General features: G+C 52.6%; 4 protein-coding genes across 11 annotated transcripts; 2 read left to right on the top strand and 2 right to left on the bottom strand.

The window, feature by feature from the left end:
• The first annotated feature begins 2,551 nt into the window (after window positions 1–2,551).
• TAF6L (TATA-box binding protein associated factor 6 like) lies at window positions 2,552–11,932 on the top strand. 6 transcript variants are annotated; one of them, XM_059068799.2, is made up of 12 exons: window positions 2,552–2,678; window positions 3,409–3,468; window positions 5,070–5,229; window positions 5,579–5,665; window positions 6,335–6,485; window positions 6,641–6,691; window positions 7,255–7,349; window positions 8,805–8,879; window positions 9,021–9,241; window positions 9,594–9,726; window positions 10,876–11,004; window positions 11,123–11,932. In XM_059068799.2, the coding sequence occupies exons 2-12, from the start codon at window positions 3,461–3,463 to the stop codon at window positions 11,891–11,893; spliced, it is 1,881 nt and encodes a 626-aa protein (XP_058924782.1). In that variant the 5' UTR covers window positions 2,552–2,678; window positions 3,409–3,460; the 3' UTR covers window positions 11,894–11,932. The 6 variants fall into 6 exon arrangements, with proteins under 6 accessions (XP_058924782.1, XP_066893535.1, XP_066893534.1 ...); XM_067037434.1 differs by lacking the exon at window positions 2,552–2,678 and adding an exon at window positions 2,720–2,787; XM_067037433.1 differs by lacking the exon at window positions 2,552–2,678 and adding an exon at window positions 2,816–2,876.
• Window positions 11,933–11,937: 5 nt separating this feature from the next.
• TMEM179B (transmembrane protein 179B) lies at window positions 11,938–14,232 on the top strand. Of its 3 annotated transcripts, XM_059068804.2 has the most exons (6): window positions 11,938–12,153; window positions 12,712–12,814; window positions 12,985–13,172; window positions 13,256–13,387; window positions 13,556–13,634; window positions 13,882–14,185. In XM_059068804.2, exons 1-6 carry the CDS (start codon window positions 12,023–12,025, stop codon window positions 14,041–14,043), a joined length of 795 nt encoding a protein of 264 aa, XP_058924787.1. In that variant the 5' UTR covers window positions 11,938–12,022; the 3' UTR covers window positions 14,044–14,185. The 3 variants fall into 3 exon arrangements, with proteins under 3 accessions (XP_058924787.1, XP_066893538.1, XP_058924788.1); XM_067037437.1 differs by lacking the exon at window positions 12,712–12,814 and having other exon boundaries at window positions 11,941–12,118; window positions 13,556–13,639; window positions 13,882–14,232; XM_059068805.2 differs by lacking the exon at window positions 12,712–12,814 and having other exon boundaries at window positions 11,945–12,118; window positions 13,882–14,232.
• Window positions 14,233–14,303: 71 nt separating this feature from the next.
• TMEM223 (transmembrane protein 223) lies at window positions 14,304–15,525 on the bottom strand. Its single transcript, XM_059068806.2, has 2 exons — window positions 15,179–15,525; window positions 14,304–14,764 (listed from the first exon to the last, which is right to left on the bottom strand). Exons 1-2 carry the CDS (start codon window positions 15,492–15,494, stop codon window positions 14,472–14,474), a joined length of 609 nt encoding a protein of 202 aa, XP_058924789.1. The 5' UTR covers window positions 15,495–15,525; the 3' UTR covers window positions 14,304–14,471.
• A 139-nt stretch (window positions 15,526–15,664) lies between these two features.
• NXF1 (nuclear RNA export factor 1) lies at window positions 15,665–27,778 on the bottom strand. Its single transcript, XM_059069957.2, has 21 exons — window positions 27,604–27,778; window positions 23,941–24,124; window positions 23,563–23,722; window positions 22,666–22,749; window positions 22,449–22,553; window positions 22,245–22,325; window positions 22,063–22,132; window positions 21,840–21,928; window positions 21,604–21,711; window positions 21,311–21,420; window positions 19,428–19,464; window positions 18,908–18,976; window positions 18,757–18,812; window positions 18,537–18,644; window positions 18,360–18,418; window positions 18,139–18,254; window positions 17,977–18,019; window positions 17,299–17,371; window positions 16,640–16,822; window positions 16,078–16,138; window positions 15,665–15,962 (listed from the first exon to the last, which is right to left on the bottom strand). The coding sequence occupies exons 1-21, from the start codon at window positions 27,629–27,631 to the stop codon at window positions 15,924–15,926; spliced, it is 1,863 nt and encodes a 620-aa protein (XP_058925940.1). The 5' UTR covers window positions 27,632–27,778; the 3' UTR covers window positions 15,665–15,923.
• Window positions 27,779–27,996: the final 218 nt, after the last annotated feature.

The following is a 27,996-nucleotide window of genomic DNA, read 5'->3' on the forward strand; positions in this document are numbered from 1 at the left end:
GCCACCCTACAACAAAGAATTATCTGGCCCCAAATGTCAACCGTGCCAAGGTCCAGACCTGTTATGAAACATCCAGAATACTGCCTTTAACCTGGTAAGGAAAAGGCATTTGAATGTGTTTCCCTTCCCCTCGCCTCACCACTCCTGGACAGAGGTAGGCTCTTCCATTCATACCTCTATAGTATGTCATAAAACACATTATTTCCTTATTGTCTCCCTTTCCATTTTTTTATTACATAAAATTTCAGTTATTTTATTGAGATAATTATAGATTCATATGCATCCCTTTGATTTTTGTATCTCCAGTTCTCAGCAGTGTGCCAGTTTTCCCAAGTGTGTTGAACCCAGGAAAGTTTCTGTGCTGGACTTGCAATGAATTTTGCCACGGAAACAATGTTCAAGTTGTGAAACCACTTCCCAACACTGAGTTGATTACATAGGTTGCAAGGATTTTGCCTAGGCCCTAAACATGTGTCTCACTGAGAGTAAAGTTCTTCCCCAGTTCTCAGATGGAATCATGCATCTGTAAATTGTGTCGGGGATACCCCAGTAGTAAAACCAGGCCAGAAGGAAGAGACTCATGGACAGAGAAGCAGCTCATGGAACTGCTGGTGAGGATGTGGGGTGTGGCACTGAGAAGGCTGGCACTGGATGGGGAAGCAAGTAAGTGGGGATGGCCTGGAGATGGTCCTGGACTCTTCTGATCTTTTAAGGTTTGGTACTAGGGGAGTCTGGAAGTTACAGCCTCTTTTTTTTTTTTTTTGTCCATGCAGCTTTGGGATCTTAGTTCCCTGACCAGAGATTTAAGCCAGGCCCTCAGCAGTGAAAGCACAGAGTCTTAACCACTGGACCAGCAGGGAATTCCCAGGAAGTTACAGCCTCTTAAAGAGGTCACAGGCTTCATAGTGACAGGAGTATGTGCCTGGTAACATGTTAAATCCTTTACACACATTATTGAATTTTCACAACAGTTCCATGTAACATTCTGTCACCCCACTTGACAGATGATAAAACAGTTCGGAGGGATGAACTAAACATGCCTAAGGTCACACAACAATGAGTAGTGGAACTGTTTAAAAAAATTTTTTTTAATCGTCTAACTCTAAAACTATCATAGCTTTTCTTGCCAGGCATTGGTGGCTGGGGAGTGAGTGGGAGCCACCTTTCTCCCATCTATGGCCATGTGGGTCTCATGATTGCTTTGACTCAAGCTGGAGGCAGATCAGCCCCAGACAGCTTGCATGCAGCTTTACTACATCCTACAGGCCTGCAGGCCATCCTGTCTTCATTGTCTCATGCTGCCAAGGTTGCCAATGGCTGTCCCTACCAATAACACCTTTGCAAGGAGGTCTGCCAGCAGCCAGGAGATCTGAGCTGATCTCAGACTCAGAACCTTAGAGGAGCCCCCCCTTCCCTTCATGCATAGGTGGGCAGACACTCCAGTGACCAAGCACAGTCCTGAAACTACTCCAAGTATTCTGAATATGACTGGAAGAGACTCAGCAGGCTCACAGTTCCCTTAGGTGGTGTTGCTATGGCAACCCCAGTCCCATCCATCTGGCTTTCTCAGCTCTGGTCTCAGAGGATCTTTTCTAGAGGCAGCAGCAGCATCTAACCCTGAGAGGGAGGAAGAGCAAGGATGTGTACATTCATGCTCCCCTACAGAAAGCTCCTTTCTATAATAGCCCATTGCAAATGGTCCCATCTTGGATGAACATAAAGGAATTAATGCATTGTCTGCCCCGTGATGTGTGAGTGAAAATTCAACTACCAACTGTCAATCTACATTTTATCTCATTTAATCTACAATAACCCTGTGAGGTGGGTATTATCACTCCATTTTGTAGATGGGGGGAAATGCGCTTAGGTAAATTTGCTCAAAAGCACTATCAGAGTTTGATCCCGTGTCGGTCTGACTCACTAAGCCCACTCACTGCTTTTCAATTGAGAACGGTCCAAGTTTGGGAAAGCTTGTGCGTGTAAAACGGTCAAGGAAGTGTGCGAGGTAGGTGAGGGCTTATATTTGGCTTATTGGACAGAAATGGGGAGGATACGAGGTAGGGTGCTCGAATGGGTAGAGCCCTGGAGTCTAGAGCTTGCACGGGGTGTGTTTGGCCCAGTCAGAAGACCCTTTTGCCGGCAGAGAATACCTACTGAGAGCCCCATCCAACCTTCGGGAAGGGGAAGTGGCAGGTGATGTAGGAGAGGTAAGCTGATCCCCACCAAGCGGGCAGCAGAACTAACGCAGACGCCAAAGTCGAAAGCATCAATGCATTCGTGTAAATGCAAGTGCTCGGAAACTCAGGAGTAGACAAGGGAATGCCGACGCTTTCCTCGAGAACATGGTTATTAAAACGTACACCAAACCATACACAACCTGCAAAGCTCCCCAGAGCTGTTGCTTTAAGAAGCGCGAGTCTTCAGCATCACGTGACCTCTGGCGCCCTGAGCCTTTTACAGCGCCATCACAGTGGCCAATCGGGTAGCGGGAAGTCTTTTGGTGGGCGGGAACTCCTCAAGGCGCTCGTCGATTGGCTGTGTTTGTAGAGGGCGGAGCCTGAGCGCCGAGAGGGAATTAGTGCGAGCTGGGTGAGTGGGCGCCAGCGCCGCCGCCACCACCGTCACCGTCACCGCTACCAGCGTCTCGGTAACCGCCTTCGCCGTGCCGGAGCCCTCAGGTGAGCAGGCCCTCGAAGGCCCGTCCTGCTGTGGGCCGCGCGATCACCGGCCTGGGAGCCAGCTCCTCTGGGGGCCCGCCCCCTTCGCTGACCACGTGACCCAAGTTCGGTAACCTCTGACCTCCTCCCCCGTACCCCACCACCTCTAGATCTAGCATGAAGCGAGGCTGGGTGGGAGGCTGCGCATCGCGGAAGCTGGTCAGTTCTCACGCGTCGTTAACAGTATGGCTAGTGGCTGAGGATGTGGAGGAGAGGAGGTTGAAGAGCGGGAGACCTTGGTCGGAGCCCGGACTTTGTGGATTGTAATGCGGGCACGTAATAGTGACAACCCCTCGGCGCCTTCCGTGTGGGCAGGACTTCGTGCTCCCATTTTACAGGTGGAGAAAGAAGCTTAACAGTTATCCATTGGCGGGTTTCCAACGCCAAGTCTCCTGGCTGGGAGTCCAGGCCTTGTTCCCCACAGCCCGCCGCTCCTCATGATTAGAACGATAGTTGAGTTCTTGCTGCCTACCCAGGTAGTGCTCGCCAGGTGATTTTGGGAAAGTCATTTAACATTTAACCTCTTTGAGCTTTGATTTCCTTGGCTGTGATATAGACATAGTACTTACGTAATACCTATCTCATTGTTAACGTGGACAAAATGGGGCGTAAGCCATATAAACCACTTAGCTCGATGCCTCAGGCATAGCATGTGCTTAGCAAAATCGCTATTCTTTATTCGTTTTTTCAGCAAGTGTTTATTGAGGGCGTGTTATGTGCAGACGCAGTGCCTGACGCTGGGGATGCAAAGGTGAGCAAAAAGGCATGATCCTTGCTGGCATGGAGCTTACAATCTAGTGGGGAGGTAGGTGTTAATCGGAAAGTTACACAAGTATATAATTACAAACTGCTAACTGCTTTGGGAGGTAAAGTACTGGCGCATGGTGGGGGTCTGAGAAGAGCTCCCTGAGCAAGCGACATTTGAGGCTGAGATCTGAAGGAGCGACTAGGAGCTCACTGGACAAAGGGACTGGGGGTACAGGAGGAGACCGTTTCAAGTCCAGGAAACAATGTATGAACGTCCTGAAATAAGGTGTTTTTGAGGAAATGGAAAGAGGCCACGGGTATGCAGAACACGAGAGAGTGGAAAGAGGTGTTTGCAGATGTAGCCACACATGCAGGGCCTTGGAGCCATGGCACAGGTTAGTTTTTTCTTCCAAAGGCAATGAGGAGCCATTGGGAGAAGTGCTGCAGGGAGACCAGGTAGGGTGCCCACTGGATTTAGGGACCTGGAGGTCACTGGTGGCCCACTGAGCCTTGTCAGGGAGGAGTGGTGGGGCGGTGCCTGGGTGGGTCACCGGGAAGCTGGGTGGGCGTCGCTGCCCATGGTGCTGATGCCTCACTTTGGTCCGTGAGGGCCAACCTTCTAATCGTGGGCTGTGCTATTGGAGTAGTCACCAGCCGCCGTTTTCGTGCCTTCTTATTCTGCCATATCCTGTGAACGGAAGAGCAGGTTCCTGCTTTTAGGGCTCATGACCAAACTGGGGAAGACCAGACACATGGACGGAAAGCCCAGCTACTAAAAGCCTGACAGTCCCGGATGGCACATGGGGCAGGAAGACCTCAGAGGACAGGCTGCTTCTGCCTTAGGAAAGAAAGAGGAGTGTGTGGGGGCTTGGAGTAAGGTGGGGGACAGACCAGCCCAAGCCCTTGCAGTGTGGCGCGCGGCGGGTTGGAAGACACGAGGCGGCCTTACTTGGGGGACGGGTCAGCTTGATCAGCTGCGGGGATTTGGGACCAAACACGGTGTGCTGGGCCAGGGAGTTGGGACTTTCCTTTTATGCGTGGTGGAGAAGTACTGAAGACTTTTGAGCAAGGGACTGGCAGGGTAAAAGTAGTCTTTTCATCAGTGTTTAGTCCGTAGCCATTGTAGCAAGGATCCGAAGGAAGAAAGCAGGACGTTTTTGTTTATTATTAGTGATTGTAACATTTTCCATTTGTGTAGCGTTCTAGACCCTGAGTTTCTCCTACCTGATTGCCTTTCATTCTCACCTCAACCCTGTGAGTTAGGGAGGGCAGGGATTATTGCCACTACTTTACCGGGGCTCAGACTGATGAGGGTCTCAGCCAGGTTCACATCGGAGGTGGTAGAGCAGGGCTGGGACCCAGTTCTGTGTAACCCAAGGCCAGGCAGTTTCTCAGGTGGCACTGTTGTCTGCCCTCCGGTCCAGCTCAAGTCTGTTTCTTGCTCTGAGCCTCAGGTTCCTCACCTGGACACTCAGAGCCATTGTGACTCCTTGTTCAGGGATTCTGGAGCGAGAGCAGCGAGACTGGTTTTGAGGGCCTTGAGTCAGGCTCACGGGCTCTGAGGGAGCCTGGGCTGGCCTTTCACACCTCCCTGCCTGCTCCCAGCTCCGTCGGGGCCATGTCGGAGCGAGAAGAGCGGCGGTTCGTGGAGATCCCTCGGGAGTCCGTCCGGCTCATGGCAGAGAGCACGGGCCTGGAGCTGAGCGATGAGGTGGCGGCCCTGCTCGCAGAGGACGTGTGCTACCGGCTCAGAGAGGCCACCCAGGTACGCTCCCCCTCTCCTTGTCCCTCCCTTTGACTACCCCCTCCCCCAGGGGTTTATTCAGCAAGTACGCGCCTCAGGCACGGACTTACTCCCTGCTCAGAGGGAATGCGGTGGAGGCGGTCCCCGCCCTCTGCAGAGCCCACTTCCAGCCAGCTGGGCTTCCAGCGAGCAAAGCGCTTGCTGGGCATCTTCTCGTGTGCTGCCCACCACACACCTGGTGGGCAGGCCAGGCAGGTTCATAGTCACATCCTGCACATGAGAAACTGAGTCCCTGGGAGGGGATGTGACGTTGGCAGTTGTCTGCCCCCTGTTCCCTGTCCCTGGACTGGCTCTGTTCCTCCGCTCCCAGAATAGCTCTCAATTCATGAAACACACCAAACGGCGGAAGCTGACGGTCGAGGATTTCAACAGGGCCCTCAGATGGAGCAGTGTGGAGGTGAGCGGGGCGCCGGCTGCGGCAGGGTCGGTTGGCACGAGCCCTCCTGCACGCCCAGCTCGGGGCTGGCAGTGCAGCGAGATGTGAAGACCCAGTGCACACACGACGGAAGGTCACGGCCACCACAGCACATGTGCCGGGCCCAGCCCCCAAGGGCCAGGAGTTCAGAGAGGGAGAGGCGGCCACGGACACCAGGAGGTTAGGGAAGGTTCCTTGGAAGAGATGGAACTTGAGCTGAACCGGAAAGGGAGGCTGGGGTTAGCCTAAGTCACAAGGAAAAGAGGGCATTCTGGGTGAGGGAGGAGCCCGAGCACAAGTGTAGGGGTTAGAATGTCCTGCCTAGTTGTTCCGAGGCAGTGGGTCCAGGGCAGAAGATCATGTTTAGAAGAGAGGAGGGTTTTCAAAGTTGGCCAAGTGTGAGGTGGGGGGACCAGCAGCCTGTGGGTGGGGTTCTGAGTCCCTGTGGATCCGTGAGGAGGGGACCACATTCTACTCCCTGACTCAGCGAATACTGGATGCTCCAGCCAAGTTCCCAGTGAATGGCCTGGATCCCCGGGCATCCCCCCTCTTCTCAGGACCTCTGGACTTCCCGCAAACATAGGCTCCGTGCCCTGGTCCGTAGAGCACCTCTTCCCTCCCTGGATTCGGCCCAATCATCTCTTCACTCAGGCTGTGTGTGGTTACGGGTCCCAGGAGGCGCTGCCCCTGCGCCCCGCCAGGGAGGGTGAGCTCTACTTCCCCGAGGACCGAGAGGTGAACCTGGTGGAGCTGGCCCTGGCCACCAACATCCCCAAAGGCTGTGCCGAGACAGCTGTGAGAGGTGACCGCCGGGGTCATGCATGGGGTGGGGACAGGAGTCGGGTTGCCGGAGGAGTGGTGACGGGCTGGCTGGTGGACGGGGCGGAACTCAGAAGGGTGGACGGTATTACAAGGGGCAGAACCCCAGGCTGACCCGTCTCTCTGCTCTGGTTCTAGTTCATGTCTCCTACCTGGATGGCAAGGGGAACCTCGCTCCTCAGGGATCGGGTAAGGGGAAGTGTGGGGAATGGGCCCCCTGCCTGGACGTTCCTCCGTTAGGAGCTGAGGGTGGTGCCTCTACGCCTCTGAGTCTTCGTCTGACGAGAATTTTCTGTGCCTGAGGGGTGCCTGCCCTGAGTGGGCACTGCTCCCTGCCCGGAGGCCTGAGTTGGAGAGAGCGTCCCAGACTTAAGACCGATCACGATGCCATGTTGGATGCTAGTACAGAAGCCTGGGCAGCTTGCTGGGGTCCCTGAGGCGTCACGCTTCCAGGGGCTGCTGAATGGAGCTTCACAGAGCCTGAGGCTTATGACCTTGGAACTCGGGGACTAAGCGGGAGTCTGCCCAGGAGAGGACGGGTGGGAGGCAGCGTGCAGAGCTGGGTGTGGAGAGCTTGTAAGGTCAGGGCTGAGCAGGCTGCTCACAGGGGCTGGCAGCTCTGTGCTCCACGAGTCCTGTCGGAATGGGCTCCTTGTGGGAGTGTGCGAATGGCGGTGGTTGTCGGGGGGAGGCGGGGAGGCTGGCAGAGGGCAGGGCTCCACCCTGACCACCCTCTGCCCACCCTCTGGCAGTGCCCAGCGCTGTGTCTTCACTGACTGATGACCTTCTCAAGTACTACCAGCAGGTGACTCGGGCTGTGCTGGGGGATGATCCACAGCTGATGAAGGTGAGCACGTGGGCCTGAATTGGGGCACAAAGTCCAACTTTCAAGTCCTCATGGGATTCCTTCAGATGCCTCCTTCTGTCCTCTGAACGCCGAGTGGCTGATGTGGCAGAAGCTGCTCGTGGCGGCGGCGTGGTGCTCTGTGGCTGGCCCTCCGCCAGCGCTGACTCCTCTTCCTACTCTAGTAGGAACAGGAATGGGCAGCTCAGCGGGGCCCTGTGGGGGGGGCTCAGGTGGTCAGCCTCCCCACACCTTAACCCAGAGCCCACCCTTTGGGGCATCTGTTGACCTGGAGCCACACGGGGCATCCACGCGGTAGCTTTCATTTGCCTGGACTTGAGCGGGAAGGGAGGAGAGGAAGTAGAGGGAGCCAGGCTGGGGAGCCTGGCCACACCTCGGCCAGCCCTGCTGCTTTAGCCCCTGGGGGCCACAGGGCCCGCTGGGTGGTGCCTGTGCCGGGCCTCTTCTGTCCAGGGTCCGACCAGGACTGGTTTGGTGGTCTGCTTGACCACGTGGCCTCTCTCTGTTTGCGGGTTTTACATCTTCCATGTCTGGCTGCTGCTGCTATTTACCTTGCAAAGTTAGGACTGTTGTTACTATACTTCCCTGTCTTAGAAACTTGGCTGCTGGTCCCCAGGCAACGGTGCAGTGGCTGGATGTGGGGCCTGGGAGCCGAGCTCCTTCCTCACTAGCTGCTGTCCGCTTTCACAGAACCTGAACTCAGGGTCTTTATCCAGAGGAGTTGGAAGGGCACAGGTGGTGGAGGTTCAGGGCTAAGATGGTTTTACTCATTTACCTACTCTCTTTTCTCCGCTTATCAAAGTAATACCAGGGGACTTCCCCGGTGGTCCAGTGGTTGAGAATCCGCCTTCCAATGCCAGGGACATAGGTTCGATACCTGGTTGGGGAACTAAGGTCCCACATGCCGCGGGGCAACTAAGCCTATGTGCTGCAACTACTAAGCTCGCATGCCACAACTAGGGAGGAGCAGTTATGCCACAACTAAGACCCAATGCAGCCAAAAAAAAAAAGTAATGCCAGCATCTGTTTATAATAGAAGTACTGTAATATAAAATCATACAAAGCAGAAAGTGAAATTCTATAGAATCACCCACTCACTTTTTCTTTTTTGTATGTATAAACTATACATAGTTTACCATCAACCAGTGGTATTATACTAAATGTCCGGTTTTAGAATAATTGCTTTATTCAGTTAAAAATATGTTGGATATTTAGGTTGTATTCAGTTTTTTATTATTACATTACCGACAGTGCCATCTGTATGTGGGTATGTGTGAGTGGGTTTCTTTTGTAGTGGGTTAAATTTGTAGAATTGCTGAGTTACAGAGTTTGAACGTTTAAAATTTTACTACATAGGTACTAAATTGTTCTTTAAAAAAATATATCAGTTTATACTTGGGGCTGCTGGATCGTGCAGTGTGGCCCCTTCCATTTCAGGTTGCTCTCCAGGACTTGCAGACCAACTCGAAGATCGCAGCGCTCCTGCCGTACTTTGTTTATGTGGTCAGTGGGGTAAGTGACCAGACTGCAGGGGAGGATGTTTTGTGGGGAGGAGATGATGCAGCAACCTGTAGGGCTCACGGCAGGTGCCACCAGAAGAGCAGGCTCCTGTGTGCCCTTGTGTGCCCCTAAGCACCCCTCTCCTCCCAACAGGTGAAATCTGTAAGCCACGACCTGGAGCAGCTACACCGGCTCTTGCAAGTGGCACGGAGCCTAGTTCGGAACCCACACCTCTGCCTGGGGCCCTATGTCCGCTCCCTGGTAGGCAGTGTCCTCTACTGTGTCCTGGAGCCACTGGCTGCCTCCATCAACCCGCTGAATGACCACTGGACTCTGCGGGACGGAGCTGCCCTCCTGCTCAGCCACATCTTCTGGTAGCTACTGGGCCTAGTGCTGATCAAAGGGCAGGACTGCTGCAGAGCTGAGTGGGTTGGGGTAGGAGATGGGGTGAAACTTCTGGCTTTGAGGCTCTATGTTGAGAGGTTGGGAGCCTCTTCCCTTCAATCCTCCAAGCTGGTGTGCCGTGAACCCGGGGAGTCTACAGATGGGTGACGAACGTTCCAGGGATTTGGTCCGTCAGCCCTCAGGTCCTGGGTCTCTCGGCGCAGACGCCTCTTTCACTCACCCCAGTGTGCCATACAGGTGCTGTTTTCTCTGTGTGCTGGGACTTGAGTCCAGCTGGGTAGTGCTGTGCCTCATCCCCCTGACTGGATGTTGCTCCCGCAGGACTCATGGGGACCTTGTGAGTGGCCTCTATCAGCAGATCCTGCTCTCCCTGCAGAAGGTCTTGGCAGATCCTGTGAGGCCTCTCTGCTCTCACTACGGGGCTGTGGTGGGACTGCATGCCCTTGGCTGGAAGGTGAGGACCCTGGCTTTTCTCGCAGAGCTGTAAGAGCTCCCATTTGTAGTTAGAAAGTCTTTCTTGTCCAAGAACCTGTCATCTCTCTCCATTTTTTTCAGTCTTTCACTGTCTTTCAGGATCCTGTCATAATTTTCCCTGAAGAGAACCTACAAATACTTTATTCAGTTTATTCCTAGATTCTTGCTATTTTTGATACTGTTGCAGTGGTGTCTTCTTTTCATGGTATTAATTTCTTACTGGTGTATAGAAACACAATTGACTTGTGTATTGATCCAGCTACTTTATTAAACTATCACTTTTAACTGTGGATTATTCTAGGTTTTTAAGGTAGATCATATCGTGCAAATAATGACAGCTTTGTCTTTTTTAAACCTTATGCCTTTATTTTTTTGAATTCTTTTTTTTTTTTTTTTTTTTTTTTTTTGGGCCACACACCACACGGCTTGTGGGACCTTAGTTCCCTGACCAGGGATCAAACCCGCATCCCCTGCATTGTAAGGCGGATTCTGTACCACTGGACCACCAGGGAAGTCCCAAGCTTTCGTCTTTCTTGAATCAGCATTAAGTTTTATTTTTCTAGGAACTTGTTAATTTTCTCAACATTTTCAAATTCTCAGTCTGTGGCTAACCAAAGAACTTATCCATATAAGCCTGACACAAACGTCACCTGCTCTGTGAAGTCTTAATTGCTTTCCCCTAAATTAAACATAGGATTTAAAATTATATAACCAGAGTCCAGGTCTCTTATCAGTTGTTTGTTTTTGCACAAGTGGTCTGAACTGAGTTCCAGGTTACATCTACGCCAGGACATTACTTGGCTGTATCGGGTAACAGTTGGCCACTAAATTTCTCTGTTACCAGGGGGCATTGTTTATACCTTCTTAGCCTTTGGCACATATGTCAGTGATAGTGGGGTCACTTTGTATTGTTTCTGTATGTCTTTGTACCCGATCTCTGTTCCCAGTGCTTAATTAAGGCTTGGGCATCCAGGAGCTTCCAAACGTTGGCTGAATATGCCAAGCAGGGAATTGAGGATTGAGCCCTAAATTCAGTACCGGAGATAAAAGTAGATCTTTCAGGGGAAATGGTACTTGGGAGGCAATAAGCAAAAAAGAGGCACTCACTGCATTCTTCTCTCCCTTCCAGGCAGTAGAGCGAGTCCTGTACCCACACCTGTCTACTTACTGGACAAATCTGCAGGCTGTGCTAGATGATTATTCAGTATCGAATGCCCAGGTTAAAGCAGATGGGCACAAAGTCTATGGAGCCATTCTGGTGAGTGCCAGCCCCTTCCAGCCTCTCCTCCCTGCATGAGCACAGCAGCTCAGCTGGCTTACTTTGGAACACTTGATAGGCTCAGGTTCCTCGTATCCTAGTCCCTTTGCTCTTGCAGGTGGCCGTAGAACGACTGCTGAAGATGAAGGCCCAGGCAGCAGAGCCCAACAAGGGTGGGCCAGGCAGCAGGGGGTGCCAGCGCTCAGACGACCTGCCCTGGGACAGCCTTCTCCTGCAGGAGTCTCCCTCCGGGGGCAGCGCAGAGCCAGGCTTTGGGTCTGGTCTCCCGCTGCCGCCAGGAGGCGCGGGGCCGGAGGCTCCTTCCCCTTCGGTGACCCTGGCGGACATCTACCGGGAGCTCTACGCCTTCTTCGGTGACAGCTTGGCCACCCGCTTTGGCACGGGTCAGCCCGCGCCCACGGCCCCGCGGCCGCCTGGGGACAAGAAGGAGCCGGCGGCCGCCCCGGACTCGGTGCGGAAGATGCCGCAGCTGACCGCCAGCGCCATGGTCAGCCCCCAGGGCGACGAGAGCCCCCGGGGCGGAGGCCCCCCGTCGGCCTCTGCTCCCACCGCCTCTGAGAGCAGGCCGCTGCCGCGCGTGCACCGGGCGCGGGGGGCGCCCCGGCAGCAGGGCCCGGGCGCCGGCACCCGCGACGTCTTCCAGAAGAGCCGTTTCGCCCCGCGCGGTGCCCCTCACTTCCGTTTCATCATCGCCGGGCGGCAAGCAGGGAGGCGGTGCCGCGGGCGCCTCTTCCAGACTGCCTTCCCCGCGCCGTACGGGCCCAGCCCGGCCTCTCGTTACGTGCAGAAGCTGCCTATGATCGGCCGCACCGGCCGCCCGGCCCGCCGCTGGGCGCTCTCGGACTACTCGCTGTACCTGCCGCTTTGAGGCGGCGCTGGCCTCTCAGAATAAATCCCGCGCCCGGAAGTGACGTCTCCGCGCTCGTGGGTCGCGCCGGATGAGGCGGGGCTTGGGCGGTTGACTCCCACGGCGGCGCTTCCTGGTGGCGAGGGAGCCATGGCTCTGCCTTGGTTGCAGCGCGTCGAGCTCGTGTTCTTCGCTACCGCCTTCTTGTGCGGAGCCGTGGCGGCTGCGGCACTGACCCAGACCCAGGTGCGGCTGCGGGACGGGGCCGGCCGTCGGGCCGGGTAAACGGGGGGCGGGCAGGCCGATCCTGACACGGAGAGCCCGCTGCCGTCCGGGCCGGCGGGGTTCTGGCGCGCTGCTCCTCTCAGCCGGTGGGCCGGGTGAGGCTGGTCGGCGGCGGAGTTGCATCGGCCGTAAACGCGCTCTGTCGATCCGTACGCCCAGGTCATACTCTGGCCAAAGGAACGAGTCCTCAGGAGAGCCTTAACAGCATCAGATGTAGCCCGGCCTGGTGACTCCCTCTGCATAACCTCACCCTGGCTGTGAAACAAGTTGGCCCAGGCTCCCCTAAATCAGACACTGTTGTGCTAAGCTACTCCAAGAAATAAAGCTTAGTGTAGTGGAGGTGATCCAACTACCAATTGGTTGCAACAGAATGTGTTAAGTGGCAAAATAGTGATGTAGCAAAAGCCAAAAGTTTAGGCTGTTTATCGCAGCGAGGCAACCATGTTGATAAACAAGTTCATTTAATCCCTGTAAGTAGACGCTATTACGCCTGTTTCACAGATCAGAAAACATCGGAGATAGCGGAAGGTCACACAGTTCTGGTTCTACCCTAGGATTTCTGCACGAGGGGAGACCAGAACTTGTGAGGCACCTCTGAAGCTCTTTGTATTTTATAACTACCGCCTATTTCCTGATCCTTCTGGCCACTCACTGCAGGTTTGATTTCCCCAGCGGACTCATTAATGTACTGGCCCAGAAACAGGAACTGACAATGCAGAAATAACTCCCTAGAGCGGCCCTGGTCTAGATTATCCCCAACACCTGCCATGAGTCTGTATCCAGAGGCACTAGCCTGAAATCTAGGACTCAGCAGCTTCTTTCCACAGGGCTCCTTCAGTGGCAGCTGTCCCCTGTATGGTGTGGCTGCCCTGAATGGCTCCTCCCTGACCTTGTCCCGACCCTCGGCCCCATCTCTCTGCTATTTTGTGGCTGGGGCCTCTGGCCTGCTGGCCCTCTACTGTCTCCTGCTTCTGCTCTTCTGGGTCTACAGCAGCTGCATCGAGGATTCCCACAGGTGACTGCCCACTCTGAGGGCCGGGGGCTGAGGTGGGAGGAGTCCCACCTCTACCACAAGGTTTATTCTCTCCCTCCTTATAGAGGCCCGATAGGGCTCCGCATTGCACTGGCCATCTCAGCGATAGCCATCTTCCTGCTCTTAGTGTCTGCCTGTATCCTTCGATTTGGCACCAGTTCCCTCTGCAAATCCATCATCTCCCTGAATGTAACTAGGTAATGGGAGGGGGAGGGAAGCCTGGCTGGGGCCGACTACCTTCCTTCTGTAGAGCGGATCCTATACACCCCGTTTTATATCCCCATCAGTTCTCAAAAGGGCACTGGAGCACAAGCGTGTTTAGGGTATGTCTCCCCTTTCTCACAACTGTCTCTTTGACCTCACAGCTGCTCTGATGCCCAGAAAACTCCATGGATACCCCCTGGAACCACTCTGCAGTTTTACTCCAACCTACACAATGCTGAAGTGAGGTGCTGGGATATGAAAGACTGGGTGGAGATTGAGGGATACACAGATTCACATAATGAATCATACAACACAATCTGTAATTGTAAGAGTGCTCACCAGTGTACTCTGAGCTTGGCTCACCAGTGAGGGGCTGAGAGGGGCCGAAGGCTTGATGGCCCGACAGTGAACAGCTAAGAGTGGTATGTGGGTGGAACTGGACTCGAGATGGGCCCACTCCTCACACTCCTGTTCCTGTCTCCCACAGACCTCTTCCTGGGTGAATCTGGTATTGTGGTGCGTGGTCTTGGTGCTCCAGGTCGTGCAGTGGAAGTCTGAAGCCACCCCATACCGGCCTCTGGAGAGGGGGGACCCTGTGTGGAGCTCTGAGACAGATGCTCTTGTTGGGCCACACCTTTCCCATCCCTGAAGACTAACCAAAGAGTACTCCTGCCGCCAGACTCCGCGCCCAAGTGCCTGCGGTCCTCTTGCCCCGACACGGCCCACACGGCTGGGAGCCTGAGTTTTCCCTCCAGGAGGGAAACATGATTAACAGACCCCCTCTTCCTACAGCTGTTTTTGTACCAAAGTATTATATTACTTTCTTTCTCCACCTCAATACTGAGTTCTTGGTGTTAAAGCACTGTAGGTAGGGTGGATGGGAGTAAGAAGTGGAGGCGAAAACAGGCATGGATCAAAACTTTGAGGTGCTGACAGGTAGCTGCCCTCGGGAATGACTGCTCCTTTATTTGCGGTTAATGAATTCTGGGCCTCCTGTGTGACCCTGGTTGTCACCCCATCCCTAAGGTTCAGTTTTGATGCCCCTCTGGGAGGGGTGAGTGACCTGAGGTGGTTTCTTCACAAGCTACGGTAGGCACCCACAGTGTTGTCAAAGAGTTTCGTGTTGGGGAAATGTCCAGCTTTGTCCAAGAGGAAGTAGAATCGTCGGCCTTTGACCTTCAGAGGCAACATGGCAGGGACTTCACCCCGGTGGGCCATGCAGGATACTTGGTTCAAGGGAACTGTAAAATGGGCACCCCAGCCAAAGGGGGCATGAGTGGTGAGGGTCACTTGCTTCCCTCCAGCCTGTAGCATCACTGAGCGCACAGAGCGGAAGGAAAAGAGAAGACCAGCACCGAGTACCAGAGTACCTGCAGGAAGAGCAAAGATTGGGGTTTTCCCTGGAGAGCTAAGAAGCAACCCTCACGGTGTGCCCCCGAATTCAAAAAAAAATCGTGATGATAGTAACATTTACTGAGCCCCTCTTACACCCCAGTCATGTATCAGTCATTCCTCCCAAGAGCCTTAATAGATGTTCATCCCCATTTTAAAACAGGGTCTAGAGCGTAAATACTAACTCGCTCAAGGTCACAGAGTGAGAGGCCGACTTCAGCCTGAACCTGTACGCGGGCTTGGCGCTTGGGGACGTCCAACTCCAGTGTACACACCTGTGAGGGTGGCCTGCCCATCCTGGAGGACTGGGAGCCCCTTACTCTTCTTGCCCAGGCAGACAGGATTGTGCCCGCCCTCCTCGACCCATGCCGGGAAGGCAGCCCACACCTTACCGATGGCGCCGCAGCCGACGGCAAGGCCGTAGCGCCAGAGCGTGGAGCGCAGGTCGAGGCGGCCGCGGCCTGGGGACTCGGCATCTGGAGGCCGAGTGGAGGCCGGGGGGTGGGCCAAGGCGGCAATGGCTAGGGAAGCCCAGAAGACGCCCTGGCCAGCGCAGAACAGCCCGAGGACGGCGAAGAAGCGACCCCGTTCGTGCTCGAAGAGCAGCACGTCCCGTGGCGGGGCGGCGTCATGCAGGGCCCGGCGCGCGGGCAGGGACTGCAGCCTTAAGGACAGCCGCACAGCCCAACGCCGCCCGAGAGCCGCCATGGCCCGAAGCGGCGGCGCTTCCGGGGCGGGACTTCCTGCCGCCGGCCCCCGCCCCCTCGGAGTCCGTCTGTCAGCCCTGAGGCGAGGCGAGCCCTGGCGAGCCCTGGCCTCGGCCCCGCCCACGCTTGCGAAGGACAAGGCTAAAATAACCCAGCACAATCGACACAAAATACAATATCACTCTTTATCTTAAAAAGTAGGGAGGATCCTGGGGTTAAGTACACAAAGCACCTAAGTCCTTCGGGTAGTTTAGTGTCAGTTCTACAAAGTAAGCTTTGGCTTCCTGGCACCAGGGAGGCTCAATCTTCCCGAAGTCTTCCAGAAGGCAGGTAAGGAGAGTCACAGTCACAGGGTGGCCTTGGGGCCGGAGAGGAGACATCAGTACATACAAGGGCTATTTACAGGGATCTTCTGGGGCATGACTATGGATCACTTTATGAACGCCACTTCTGGGATCTCGCCTTTGGCCTTAGAAAAAAATAAAAGGTCAGTAGAGCCAGGTGGCCCGTGCCCGTGTCCCAAGCCTACCTGACCCTCTTGAAGGCCTGGAAATCTCTTTTTGCCACCTATTCCCAAATCTTACCTTGAGATGAGTAAAGGCCTGTGCAGATGTGGTGTAGTCCCAGTTGTTGTCCTGAAGGCACCTGGAGTAGGGCAAGAACAGGCACCTCCATTAGAACCAAAACGCAGTCACCCTGTCCACTAAATGCCACTTCAACATCCATTCTATGGAAACACTCACCAACGATTACATACATTCTTGCACTCTTTATACAAATGAAAAATTAGTAAAAATCCATCTATCAATGGTCTTTTGAATACAAAGAAATATTAAATAGCTATCTATTTCTATTAAATAGCTAACAGAAATGAGACTAAGGTGAGTTTTATACTAATAGGGAAAGATGTTCATAGGATAAGTAAAGTAAGTTGCAGAACAGTATAAAAGAGGGACTTCATTTTGACTTTAAATGTTATGCTAATGTATGCATAGAGAAAATTTTTTTATGGACTTTTTTTTTTTTTTTTTTTCTTTAAGTAAGTAATAAAAAAAGGTTCTGGCTTTAAAAATTTTAGGGGCACTCATTATTCACCACCAGCCCTACCCCAGTTTACCCTTATTCCTACACAGGCCCAGTACTCACTTCTGGGACCACTCAAGGTTCATGCCAGACTGGGTAGAGAATGCCTGCAGCATTTCCTGCTGCTCCGGGGAGAGGGTGGGCACTGGGCTGGAAGAAGGTGTGGGTGCAGGCATGGCAAAGGCTCTTTGGATCTCATCAGGACTGGCATTCCGCACAAACAGCTCATCGTTTACGATGCACAACCTTGGGGACAAAGAGCACCTGAGACAGCCGGACAGAGAGACACATAACCTCATCCTCCCAACATCATTCCTATTCTCACTTGACACTCAGATCCTTTCAATACCCATGAGGTCCCTTTATCATTTCCTCCCTTTCCCATGGACTCCATGTACGGGATTATCTACCAAACACACTAGAATTATACATTCCCCCCAACCCTCATTTGTCTTCACAACAGACTGAGGAAGTGAATATTGTTAAACCACTTTTCAAAGGAGGAAACTTGCCCTTAGCTAGAAGTGGTGGAGCCAGGATGAAAACCCCAGACAGCTGGACTCCAGAGCCAAGCTCGTCACCACTATGTGACCCTCCTCTGATCACCCCCTGCCTTTCTGAATGTCTGAAGATACCCAGAGGACCGACTCCACCCTCCCCAATTTTCACAGTGGTGGCCATGGATTGGGACTGGGACCCCACAGGGTAAGTCAAACACTCACCCTGAATTGCTGGCAGGAACAGCGACGAACGTCCGGGTAAAGGCTCGCAAAGAGTCCCGAGATTTTCCATCCACTGCAATGATAACAATGGTGACAACCTGTCAGAGTCACTCACGTTTTATGTTTTCAAACAGCTTCTCAAAAATCACGGTCTTATTTGATACCACGAACCCTAAGTGGGCCAGACAGGGATGGTTGTGTGTGCTCAGGGGAGCACAGGGGGAGGAGCATCCGAGGTCAGGGAGGGCAATCATGACAGCAACACTGTTACCCCACTAGTAGAGTGTGTGTGTGCCAGGCCCTGTGTCAAGCATCTTATACACCACTTCATTTACTCCCCATAACACTATTATGAGATGGCTATTACTAACCCCCTTCCTTTCACAAATAAAGACTCAGGCTCAGAGGTCATGTAAATTGCCCACAGACACAGAGGACCGAAGTTGGGATGGAAGCTCAGACCTGCCTGACTCCAAAGTCTGTGTCCTTCTAATCCTCAGGCTTTTCCCATACCCCAGACAGGAAAAGACAGGTGGAGAGGGTAGGCTTGGGGGTAGAATGAGAGAAGGAGGTCGGGGAAGAAGAGAGAAGAGAAGGTAGCTGGGAAGCTAAGAGTGCTGAGAACGACTAGCTGGGAAAGGGACCACTCTGCAAACTCGGGACTCCAAAGATCCTCACCTTCTTTGAAGACTCCATTGACAGAAAAACACAGTAATGTGCTCTGAAAGAGAAGCAGCAGCATCAGGTACCACGCAGGCTCCCAGCCAGAGCCTGAGTCCTCCCTGCCTCTTAACTGCCCCTTCCCCAGTTCCACACTTCTGCCAAGACGCAGGTGCTTACTGTCTGGGCGCTTATGTCTACCACGAAGGAGCTGACGTCATGCTGAGTTTTGGGCAACTCATTGAGGAAGGCCACAACGTTGAGACGTGTGTGCTTCAGCAGCCGGAACCGCAGGGCTGTGGGAGGAGGGGAAGCCACGGTGAGCAGCTGCCACACTCAGCCCAGACTGATTCCTTCCCATCCCCTTCTCCCAACCGGTTCTGCTCACGTCACACACTTACTAGGGTCTTTAAGCTTCTTCACATTCCTACTATCCTTGAAGTACTCAGCTAAGTTGCTTCTGGGGGGAACAGGAGAAAAAGGCAGCGGTCAGAGCAGCGTGGATGCGCACGGCACGTGTTGGCCTGCATTTGCTGAGAAACTCCGGGCCTGGGCAGGTTCTGGGATGTGACACTCACCGGGCAGGGTTCTGAGGGGTGAAAGGAATACTCAGGGAGCAGCAGGCCCCATCGTGATAGGCGTCCAGGAGCCGCTGCCGGTCTCCGGAGTCATATATCGCATAGTACCTATGAGGAAAACAAAAGGGAAAGTCTGAGCTCCACAGCCTGGAGCCACACAGGGGCCGAGAGCTCCCGCTAGCCCACCTCTCCCCAGCCTGAGGGGGCCTGAGAAACTTACTGCTGCAAGAAGTGCAGGACCAGATTCTTCAGGGTCTCTGCTCCGAAGTAGCTTCCCTGGAATCAAGCAGATATTTGGACCACGCAACCAGGACTCTCCTCCCAACGTGAGCGCTAACTCTGTGCCCCCAACCGCGCCCCCCTCCACTCACCTTGCAGGGAGGTAACACTGTGGGGGCTTCAACGTCAAAGGCAATCGGTGGGGGTAACTCATGGCCGTCCTGCAGGAAGGGAGTAACAGCCGACGATATAAGCCAGACAGAAAAGGCTGGATGAGCACTCAGATGGGAGAACTAAGAGTGAGGGGTCACAGGTCAAGTGTAAAACAGAAATGGCAAGGGTCCATGAATGCTGATAGATGCAACTTTTGTCTACAGGTGTTCTTGTGGGAAGAATGATTATATTTTCAGCGACTGTGAAGCTGGGGAGATCCCAGCTGGGAGAAGGATGTCAGATCTCATTGTTCTACCAGCCCTTCAACCCTCCCTCAAATGGCTTGATTTCCCCCCACCCCCACACCAGGAAAAAAAAAAAAAAGGATCAGAGACTTTGTCAGACTCTCAAAGGGCTCCACGTCCCCAAAGTAGTGATCATACAAACATGTTAGGCAAGACTTTGAGAGTGCGAGATGCTATGATCCTCAGAAGAGAATGAAAAAAGTTAGGAACTTACCAGGCGTAATAATTTGGGAAATCGCTCTCGAACGGCGCTGTCAAGAACGGGACAGAAGTGAGTGATGTTTCAGAGCCACCGTGCCTCCTGGGCTGCTCTAGGGGCAAATACACCAATGCCCAAGGAACAGCCCATCCCATCCTCCTTGTCCTCACTCTTTCCCAGCCTCTGAGCTCCAGGAAGAACGGCCCCGACTCCCCACCTCTCCTTGGGCACCCAGAAATGACTGCCTCGGAGGACGACTCTCTCTTCTCTGCCTGACTCTGAGCGTGCCACAGGAGCAGCACTCCCAGCCCAGGCTTTAAGCCAGGACCTCCTTTCCCTCCCGTCCCCCTTACCTTCCACCTACTCACCTGTGCAGCCCCCGGGAGGAGGGAATGGGGTGGGAGCCCAGGGGCTCCGCTGCCTCAACAGGTATCCATCACTTCTGCCAGGTCTGGCCGTGGCCAAGACCAGAACACACCACAGAAATGGCACAGGATGTTGGGGCAGGGAGATGAGCAAGGCAGGGCTCAGGAGGAGATGAGGCCAAGGAAGAAGAGAGGGGATGAAAAGGAGAAGAGAGAGAAAAGGTAGAAGAGGAAGGAGCAAAGGAGAGATGGGGGACATACTGGCGAGGAGAGAGAAAGAGGAAAGAGAAAGCAAAGAAAAAGCGAAAGCACTACACGGCAGAGTCATTTAGAAAGAAGAGGGAGAACAAAGGGAAGAAGGCACCTGACACTGCCCTTTCTTTCAGCTCCCTCTTCCCTGTGATCCAAGGAGGAAATGGGAAACAATCCTCGCTGTGGTGAGAGGGCAGCTGCTATTGGCCAGGTCTCTCTGTCTGCTACCTGGGTTCCGATCTGAGCTGGGTGTGGGAAGCGAAGCAGCCACGGGGGCAGGAGACCTCCCTCAGAAGGGGTGAGGGTTCAGGCCCCTGCAAAGTTGGGGGGGGGTGAGGGTCTGTGCCCCACCTCTGTTGGCCCCCAAGTTCTCTCCTGATGGCCCCTCTGCGACTGTGCCTGTCTTAGGTTGTTCCTTCCCTGAGGAATCTTACCCGTCTCTGGCTAACCAGCCATCCTCCGGGGCCAAGCAGGGTGATGTGAAGTGTGCGAGTGAGCGAGGGGCAGCGCCCCCAGAGAGGGTCACTTCTCTGTCTCCTTGGTAGCCTATGCCCCCGTGGCCTCCACACCCAGCACCTGCCTTGGGATTCCCCCGCCTACTGGCAGGGCCCCGGCTCTGGTCACATGTCTTAGGGAACCCAGGTTTCTCCTCCAGGGAGGGCCCAGCTTACAGCATTGGGCAAGAGAGACCGATTGCATGGCACCAGCCACCAGGAGGCCTCAACCTCAGCGTGGGCAGGAAAGCCCAGGCAACAGCCTTGGGCAAGGAGATTGTGGGAAGGAGCCCCTCTTGGCAAAAGGGCAAGAGGGGCCGTTGCAGGATAGAGGAAGGAAGAACTTCCATCAGCAGGAAGTCCCAGGGAGGGAGGGCTTTCTCTGCCCAGGGATATCAGGCTCTCGGCTCAAAGCAACTCCATGTATGGGGCATAATATACAAGATGCCCCCTAGTCACGGTAAAAAAGGGAGATGCTCTTCTTGAAACAAAAGGGTACGGGGAGTGTAGAAAAGGCTGTGTTCAGGAAGGAAGGGGAAAGGCCACAGAACCAGCAAACAGGTGACAGGTGAGACCAACAGACAGGTGAGAAGAAAGGAAAGGAGGCCTGGGGCAAAGCTGTGTGTCATGGACAGACAGAAGGGAGGAGCACATGATCCTCCCCAAGGACAGGTGGTTCCAGCTCAGGGCTGCACATCTCCTGCAGACGGGCACTAGTCAGGGTGCATCAGCTCAGCCTCCCAGGGGGTGAAGGTCCCCAGGAGGGGAGACAGAGGTTAAAACTGACCTGATGTAGGCGGACTGGTCTCGAAAGGTATCACCCAGGGTGTTTCCGTCAAGCCACAGCTCTTCTAGCTTTAGCCCTTTTATCTTGTCCAACTCCCGCTCAGACTTCAGCTGCAAAGGATGGGGAGAAAAGGCGGGAAAGACATGCTGGTAAAGGGAGCCAGCCAGAGTCCTCCCACCCCCAAGCCCCACCTCGTCCCTTAAATGCCCTCCCTCGCCTCTTGCTGCCACCAGGCAAGCTCTCTCCACCCTCTGCCCACCCCATCCAAAACACAAACAGGCGCTCAATCTCACCTCATTTCCAGAAAGATTGAGGATCTTTAGATTGGGTGCTTTCTGCACAATGCTGGACAAGTCATCCAGCCTGTACAGCTTGTTATTGCTCAAGTTTAAGGACAACAGCTGTGGGGAGAGAAGAATTTAGAGGAAGCACCAGCAGCAAGGGAATTTGAAACAAATCTGCCTCCCAACCCCATCCTATCTACCCACCCCACCCTGCTTCCTCCCACCTAGTGAGACGAAGGCCTCACCTCAGGGATGTTCTCTTCAATGATTCGCAGGGTGGCTGCCATACAGCTTCTACGATTCAGGACAACATCGATGTTCTGGGCCACCAGATCTTCCGGAAGGAAAGGGAAGTGTGAGGGCGCTTGCCCAGGCCAGCGTTCCCACCAAACCAGCCTCAAACATTCCCGGCCTGACAGATTCCCCCTCTGCCCCCACCAATCTAAGAATTACTGCTATCAACCATACCTGGGTCTGAACGGAGGCCCTTGAGGTCAAGTGCTTGTTGGGAGCCATCGTATCGTTTGCTCATGATCAGCTACAGAGGAAGACAAAGGATTCAGCGGTCACTAGAGTTGCGTGTGGGCGTGGGGGGGGGTGAGAGCTGGCAGGACTCGGGTGGAAGCACCCATCCCTTGAGGCTGCCTCACCTTTAGCTGCTCTACTTGTTCTGGCTTCAGTTCATTCTGCACAGTATGGGGTGGAGGAGAGGAGTTGATGATGATAGATATCTGCAGGGGAGACACGCATGGGCACGGTGAACTCCAGGGAGGCCTAAGCCCCAGGACCAAGACCCAGTCCACGCCCTGAGCACCAATCCCCACCCCCAACCAAGCCAGGCCCTTCACACACACCCTGCGGTTCTCCCGATCCAAAATCTTATAGTTGACAGCCTTCAATGCAGAGGCAGTACTGGCATCCTCAACAAAAAACTGGGCCCGTGTGTTTTCATAGTGAAACTGCAAGAAGAGAAAACAACAGCATTGGACTTGGGAGTCCAGAGCACCCCCGTGCAGCTGGTACCTCCACCTGCTCCTTGGTCCCCAGCCACACACTTGGGCCTTCTCTTACCTCGATGGGAGTGAAAGGGACGCTGCACTTGCTCTGAATCATGCTCAGGAGCCATGACTTGTCATATTTCCTGCCATAAGGAATCTAGATGAGAGAAAGAGAAGAGAAGGGAACAATACATAACTAATACTGAACAGCAGACCCACTCTAGGCCTCCTTTCGTATCATCTGCCAAGCTCTAAAAGACTTTCTGAAGAAACTGTCAATTAAAGGTTTTCTGGGGGGACTTCCCTGGTGGTCCAGTGGTTAAGACCCGGCACTCCCAATGCAGGGGTCCTGGGGTTGATCCCTGGTCAGGGAACTAGATCCCGCATGCCACATCTAAGACCTGGTGCAGCCAAATAAATATTTTTTAAAAAGGTTTTCTGGGAATTTCCTGGTGGTCCGGGTTCAATCCCTGGTGGGGGAACTAAGAAGATCCCACAAGCTACGCGGTGTGGTCAAAACAAAGGTTTTCTACTCAAGCCAAACACGAACTCCTTAACCTCCTTTCTGTCCATTTATACTTATTATTCCTCAAAAGATTCAAATTGTTTGATTCTAAAAGTTCCAAGACAGCATTTATAACCTGCCTGCCCCTGACAGAACTCAAGGGACCCCCAGCTCCACACTCAGCTTGAGTCAGATGGAGACATGTGGAGGGGTTATTCCACCTCCGAAGCACAGTTACCACATTTCCCTTTAGATGGCCTCCCCATCCTACCTGTCCCCTTCTCCTTTTCTGAACCTGCTCTTAGGTGTTCTAGGATATTGATTCTTAGGAGAAAGAATGGTTACCTGATTGTGGAGTTAACAGCTGAGAACACTGATTTTTTAATGTGACAAGTAAACACCTTAACTCTGAGCCCAGCCCCCTATTATAGCTCCCCTGCACCATGTACTTTCCCAGATACTCACTGTAATCTTAAACCAGTTCTTTGAGGCCCCATCCTGGCTGGTGCCAGCCCCTCCCCTCTCTGGAGGAGCTCGATCTCTCCGCACAGGCACAGTAACATGAATTCGAGACCGCTCGTGCCAACTATCACCCCGACGGTTGGGTCGTGCAGCATAGGGGTTGCTGTGGGGAGGGAGAGAATAAAACACACACAAAGGTTAGGAATGTCTTTTCAAAGACTTTCCGGCACTGTTACCAGGACCACAACTAAGACTGCTCAACCATTAAGCAGGTCCTGGCATTTCTCTCTCTTCCAGGTGGGAAGAGAATGACATGGACAGTAAGAGGGCTACATAAATGAGGGCGTCGATAAATTCAAACCAGATCAACTGGTTACTTACTATCGTACTCGGGGAACATCCTGGACATCGCTCATTGCCACATCTCTGTCATCTTCCTCAAGGCGGGAAGACCGAACAACAGAACCTCCCCTTCCAGACCTCCGGTTCCCCTCACCATACTTCCACCGGAAAGGGCCCCGGCCTTTCTTTCTTCTTTGAGGGAAACTAACTCGATCATCGTGCTCTGGCGTTGGGAACAGAACATAAAATGAGAAAATACATCACTGGTTCAGCTACCTTGCTTGGCAACCACAGCATCCGGCACCCGGCACTATCAGATGAGATATGAGAGACACCATCACTACAGAGACCACCTCCGTGCAAACTCCTCTGCCTGTCCAGGGAAAGAACCCTCTCCGTGGGATGGCAGCATCCGAGGAAATGATTGGAAACCTGTGTAAAGTCTTTAGAAAAATGAAACAGAAACTGGAACTACAGGAAGGAGAAGCAGAATGTGGAAGTGCGAGTGTCCCAAGTTTAACTGGATACAACGCAGAGCCCCTCAAAGTCACCTGAAGTCTGCTTTTCTCAGCCTCCCAAATCTATTTAATCCCACTCAAAATTTTTTTTTATTTTTTTTCAGTACGCGGGCCTCTCCCTGTTGTGGCCTCTCCTGTTGCGGAGCACAGGCTCCGGACGCGCAGGCTCAGCGGCCATGGCTCACGGGCCCAGCCGCTCTGCGGCACGTGGGATCTTCCCGGACCGGGGCACGAACCCGCGTCCCGTGTCGGCAGGTGGACTCTCAACCACTGCGCCACCAGGGAAGCCCTAATTTTTTATTTTATATCGGAGTATAGTTGATTAACAATGTTGTGTTACTTTCAGGTGTACAACAAAGTAATTCAGTTATACATATAAATGTTATCTGTTCCTTTTCAAATTATTTTCCCAGTTAGGTTGTCAGAGAATACTGAGTTCCCTGTGCTATACACTAGGTCCTTGTTGGTTATCCATTTTAAATAGAGCAGTGTGTACACTTCAGTCCCAAACTCCCTAACTATCTCTGCCCCCCCCACACCCTTCCCCGCTAGTAAACATAAGTTCATTCCCTAAGTCTATCCTCACTGAAAATTTGATCAGTGATCTCTCACATCTTGGAAAGCCAATCACAATAATTACATCAGCTCTCAGTAACCAATACTTCTTTTGCCTATATAAAATAGACATCAGTTACAAATATGACCAATTTAAGGGCTTCTTTTAAGTCTTGTTCTCTCTTCAAAAAACTAAAAATAGAGCTACCATATGACCCAGCAATTCCACTCCTGGTTATACATCTGGAAAAAACAAAAAACACTAACTCATAAAGATACATGCATAAATTAGGAGGTTGGGATTACCATATACACACTACTATATATATAAAACAGATAATCAACAAGGACCTACCATATAACACAGGAAATTCTACTCAAAACTCTGTAATAACCTATGTGGGAAAAGAATCTGAAAAAGATATACGTATAACTAAATCACTTTGCTGTACACCTGAAACTAGCACAACATTGTAAATCAACTATATGCTAATGTAAAATAAAAATTTTTTAAAAAGGAAAACATCAAAATTAAGAAAAAGGGAAGAATACATATAAGCTTCACTTTAAAAAAAAAATCTTCTAATTTTTATTGGAATTTAATCGCTTTACAATGCTGTGTTAGTTTCTACTGTACAGCAAAGTGAATCAACTATATGTATACATATATCCCCTCTTTTTTGCATTTCCTTTCCATTTAGGTAACCACAGAGCACTGAGTAGAGTTCCCTGTGTTATATACCATATGAGCTTCACTTGTGTTCAGGGGGTAAAAATAAAGATACATGCATCCCAAAGTTCATAGGAGCACTATTTACAGTGGCCAAGATATGGAAGCAACCCAAGTGTCCATCAAGCGACTAATGGATAAAGAAAATGTGGTATATATATATACACAACAGAATACTACTCAGTCATAAAAAAGAATGAAATCTTGCCACTGCAACATCATGAATGGACTTGGAGGGTATTATGCTTAGTGAAGTAAGTCAGACAGAAAAAGACAATTATTGTATGACAGCACCTACATGTGGAATCTAAAAAATAAAACATATATTCAGCAAAACAGAAACAGTCTCACAGATACAGATAACTAGTGGCTACCACTGGGGAGGAGGAAGTGGGGAGGGCCAAGATAAGGTTATGGGATTAAGATATACAAGCTACTAAATATACAGTGGATAAGCAACAAGGATATATTGTACAGCATGGGCAGTGACAGCCATTACTTTGTAATAACTTTTAATGGAATCGAATTTATCAAATATTGAATCACGATGTCATACACCTGAAACTAACATAATATTGTAAATCAAGCTTACTAAAAAAAACTAAATAAATAAAATTCTTGTTCTTAAACTGCCACTCTGAAGGGAATGTGGAAGTGTGAGTGACCCAAGTGTAACTGGACACCACTCAGACTCCCTGAAAGTCACCTGAAATTAGCTTTCTGTCAGCCCACCCAAATCTACTTAATCCCAAGGTGACCTCTCTCACATCTCGGAAAACCAATCACAGTGATTACATTAGCTTTCAGTAAACAATACCTCTTTTGCCTATACAGTACAAACATCAGTTACAAATATGACCAATTTAAGAGCTTCTTTTGAAAGTCTTATTCTCAAACTGCCACTCTGAAGTTTACGGAGTGAGCTCTTTGTTTCCTTGGTCAGAAATGCCTCTTAACTCAGGAGACAACTCCTAAATTCAAGTTCTAGTGGCAGCTAGGGTGTTTCACCAAGGGTCCTCAAATGTTCTCCAGGAATATGATCCTCTGAATCCTGGTGGGTAGGAATGGATTCTTAAAAAAGACGCATGATTCCCCAAAAAGGTCTGTCTAATGCGTAGTACTCTGCAAACAATGAACCTCAAGAAATGACCCTAGGGAAAAAAATAATAAATGAATAGAAAGCGCAGCTAACGTTCATTGAGGGCTTTCTCCAGTGCCAGGCACTATGCTCCAGGCACTTGACACGAACAATCTCGTTTTAACGCACACACGGAGACAAACTCAGGAGGTAGGTACTGTTTCTATCCTCATTAAAGGGGTGGAAAATCAGGCCTGAGTGTTTAACTCAGATTGGCATAGCCAACTCAGGATTGAAATCTTGGCTGTCGTGTGCTTTTAACCACTACTCTGGACTAAAACTCAATGTAGTGTTCGGACTAGAACATCGAGTTAGTGTGTAGGGTCTAAAATATTTAGCCAAAGCCGCGGCGGGGGGCGGGGAGGAGGGTGCAAGACCGACTGGACGCGCGATAGAAAACAGGGCACCGGCAGCCCAAAAGCAGGGCACCGCCTCACATTAAAGAGTCTGGCAGCCAAATTAAACTGACAGGTATCAACCACCCACAAAGTTCAAAGGAATCTCATCACCCCGCTGTCGAGCCATCGGCTTCGAGCCGCAGGTGCTCGCAACGCCAGGATTCCGGAGTTAACAAGCCGGGCACCCACCCTCAAGTTCAGCCAGGCCCCCAGGCTGCCTCGCCCCGGGCCCGCGCCGCGCACCGCCGCTCCCCGCGGACGCCGGGCCCCTCGCGGCCTCACGCCCCAGCGGTGCGGCCTAGGCCGGCGCTGCCCAGCTGAGGCCAGATTGTCCCGCTCCCCAACCCAAAGGCCGGCACTGACCGTTGTACGACTTCCCCTCGTCCGCCATGGCACACCGAGAAAAGGAGGGCTCTGTCGCGTACCGCGACACAGCCTAATGTCCGATCTCCCAGGCTCTCCAGGCCGAAGTGCTCCTACGCCGGGTGCTACTGCATTTATGGGTCGAGCGCGTCACACGCTGCCGACGTACTACAATAATAGGCGTGGCCGCTGGGAGATGCGCATGCGCATCCGACGAGCAGACGCGCCGGGGGCTGGGCTTGGCGCCGCACGCCCCGCCCAGGACCTGAGCTCGCGAAGCCCAGAGTTACCGCGAGTTCGCCCCGCCCCCTACTTTCACCCGTCCGCCGCTAGACCAGCACCCCAAAAGGTAGGCGCTCAAGCAGAGAGCTGGGCGCTACAGCCCAGGATTCC

Source organism: Kogia breviceps, chromosome 7, assembly GCF_026419965.1.
Source record: "Kogia breviceps isolate mKogBre1 chromosome 7, mKogBre1 haplotype 1, whole genome shotgun sequence".
Classification (NCBI taxonomy): Eukaryota; Metazoa; Chordata; class Mammalia; order Artiodactyla; family Physeteridae; genus Kogia; species Kogia breviceps.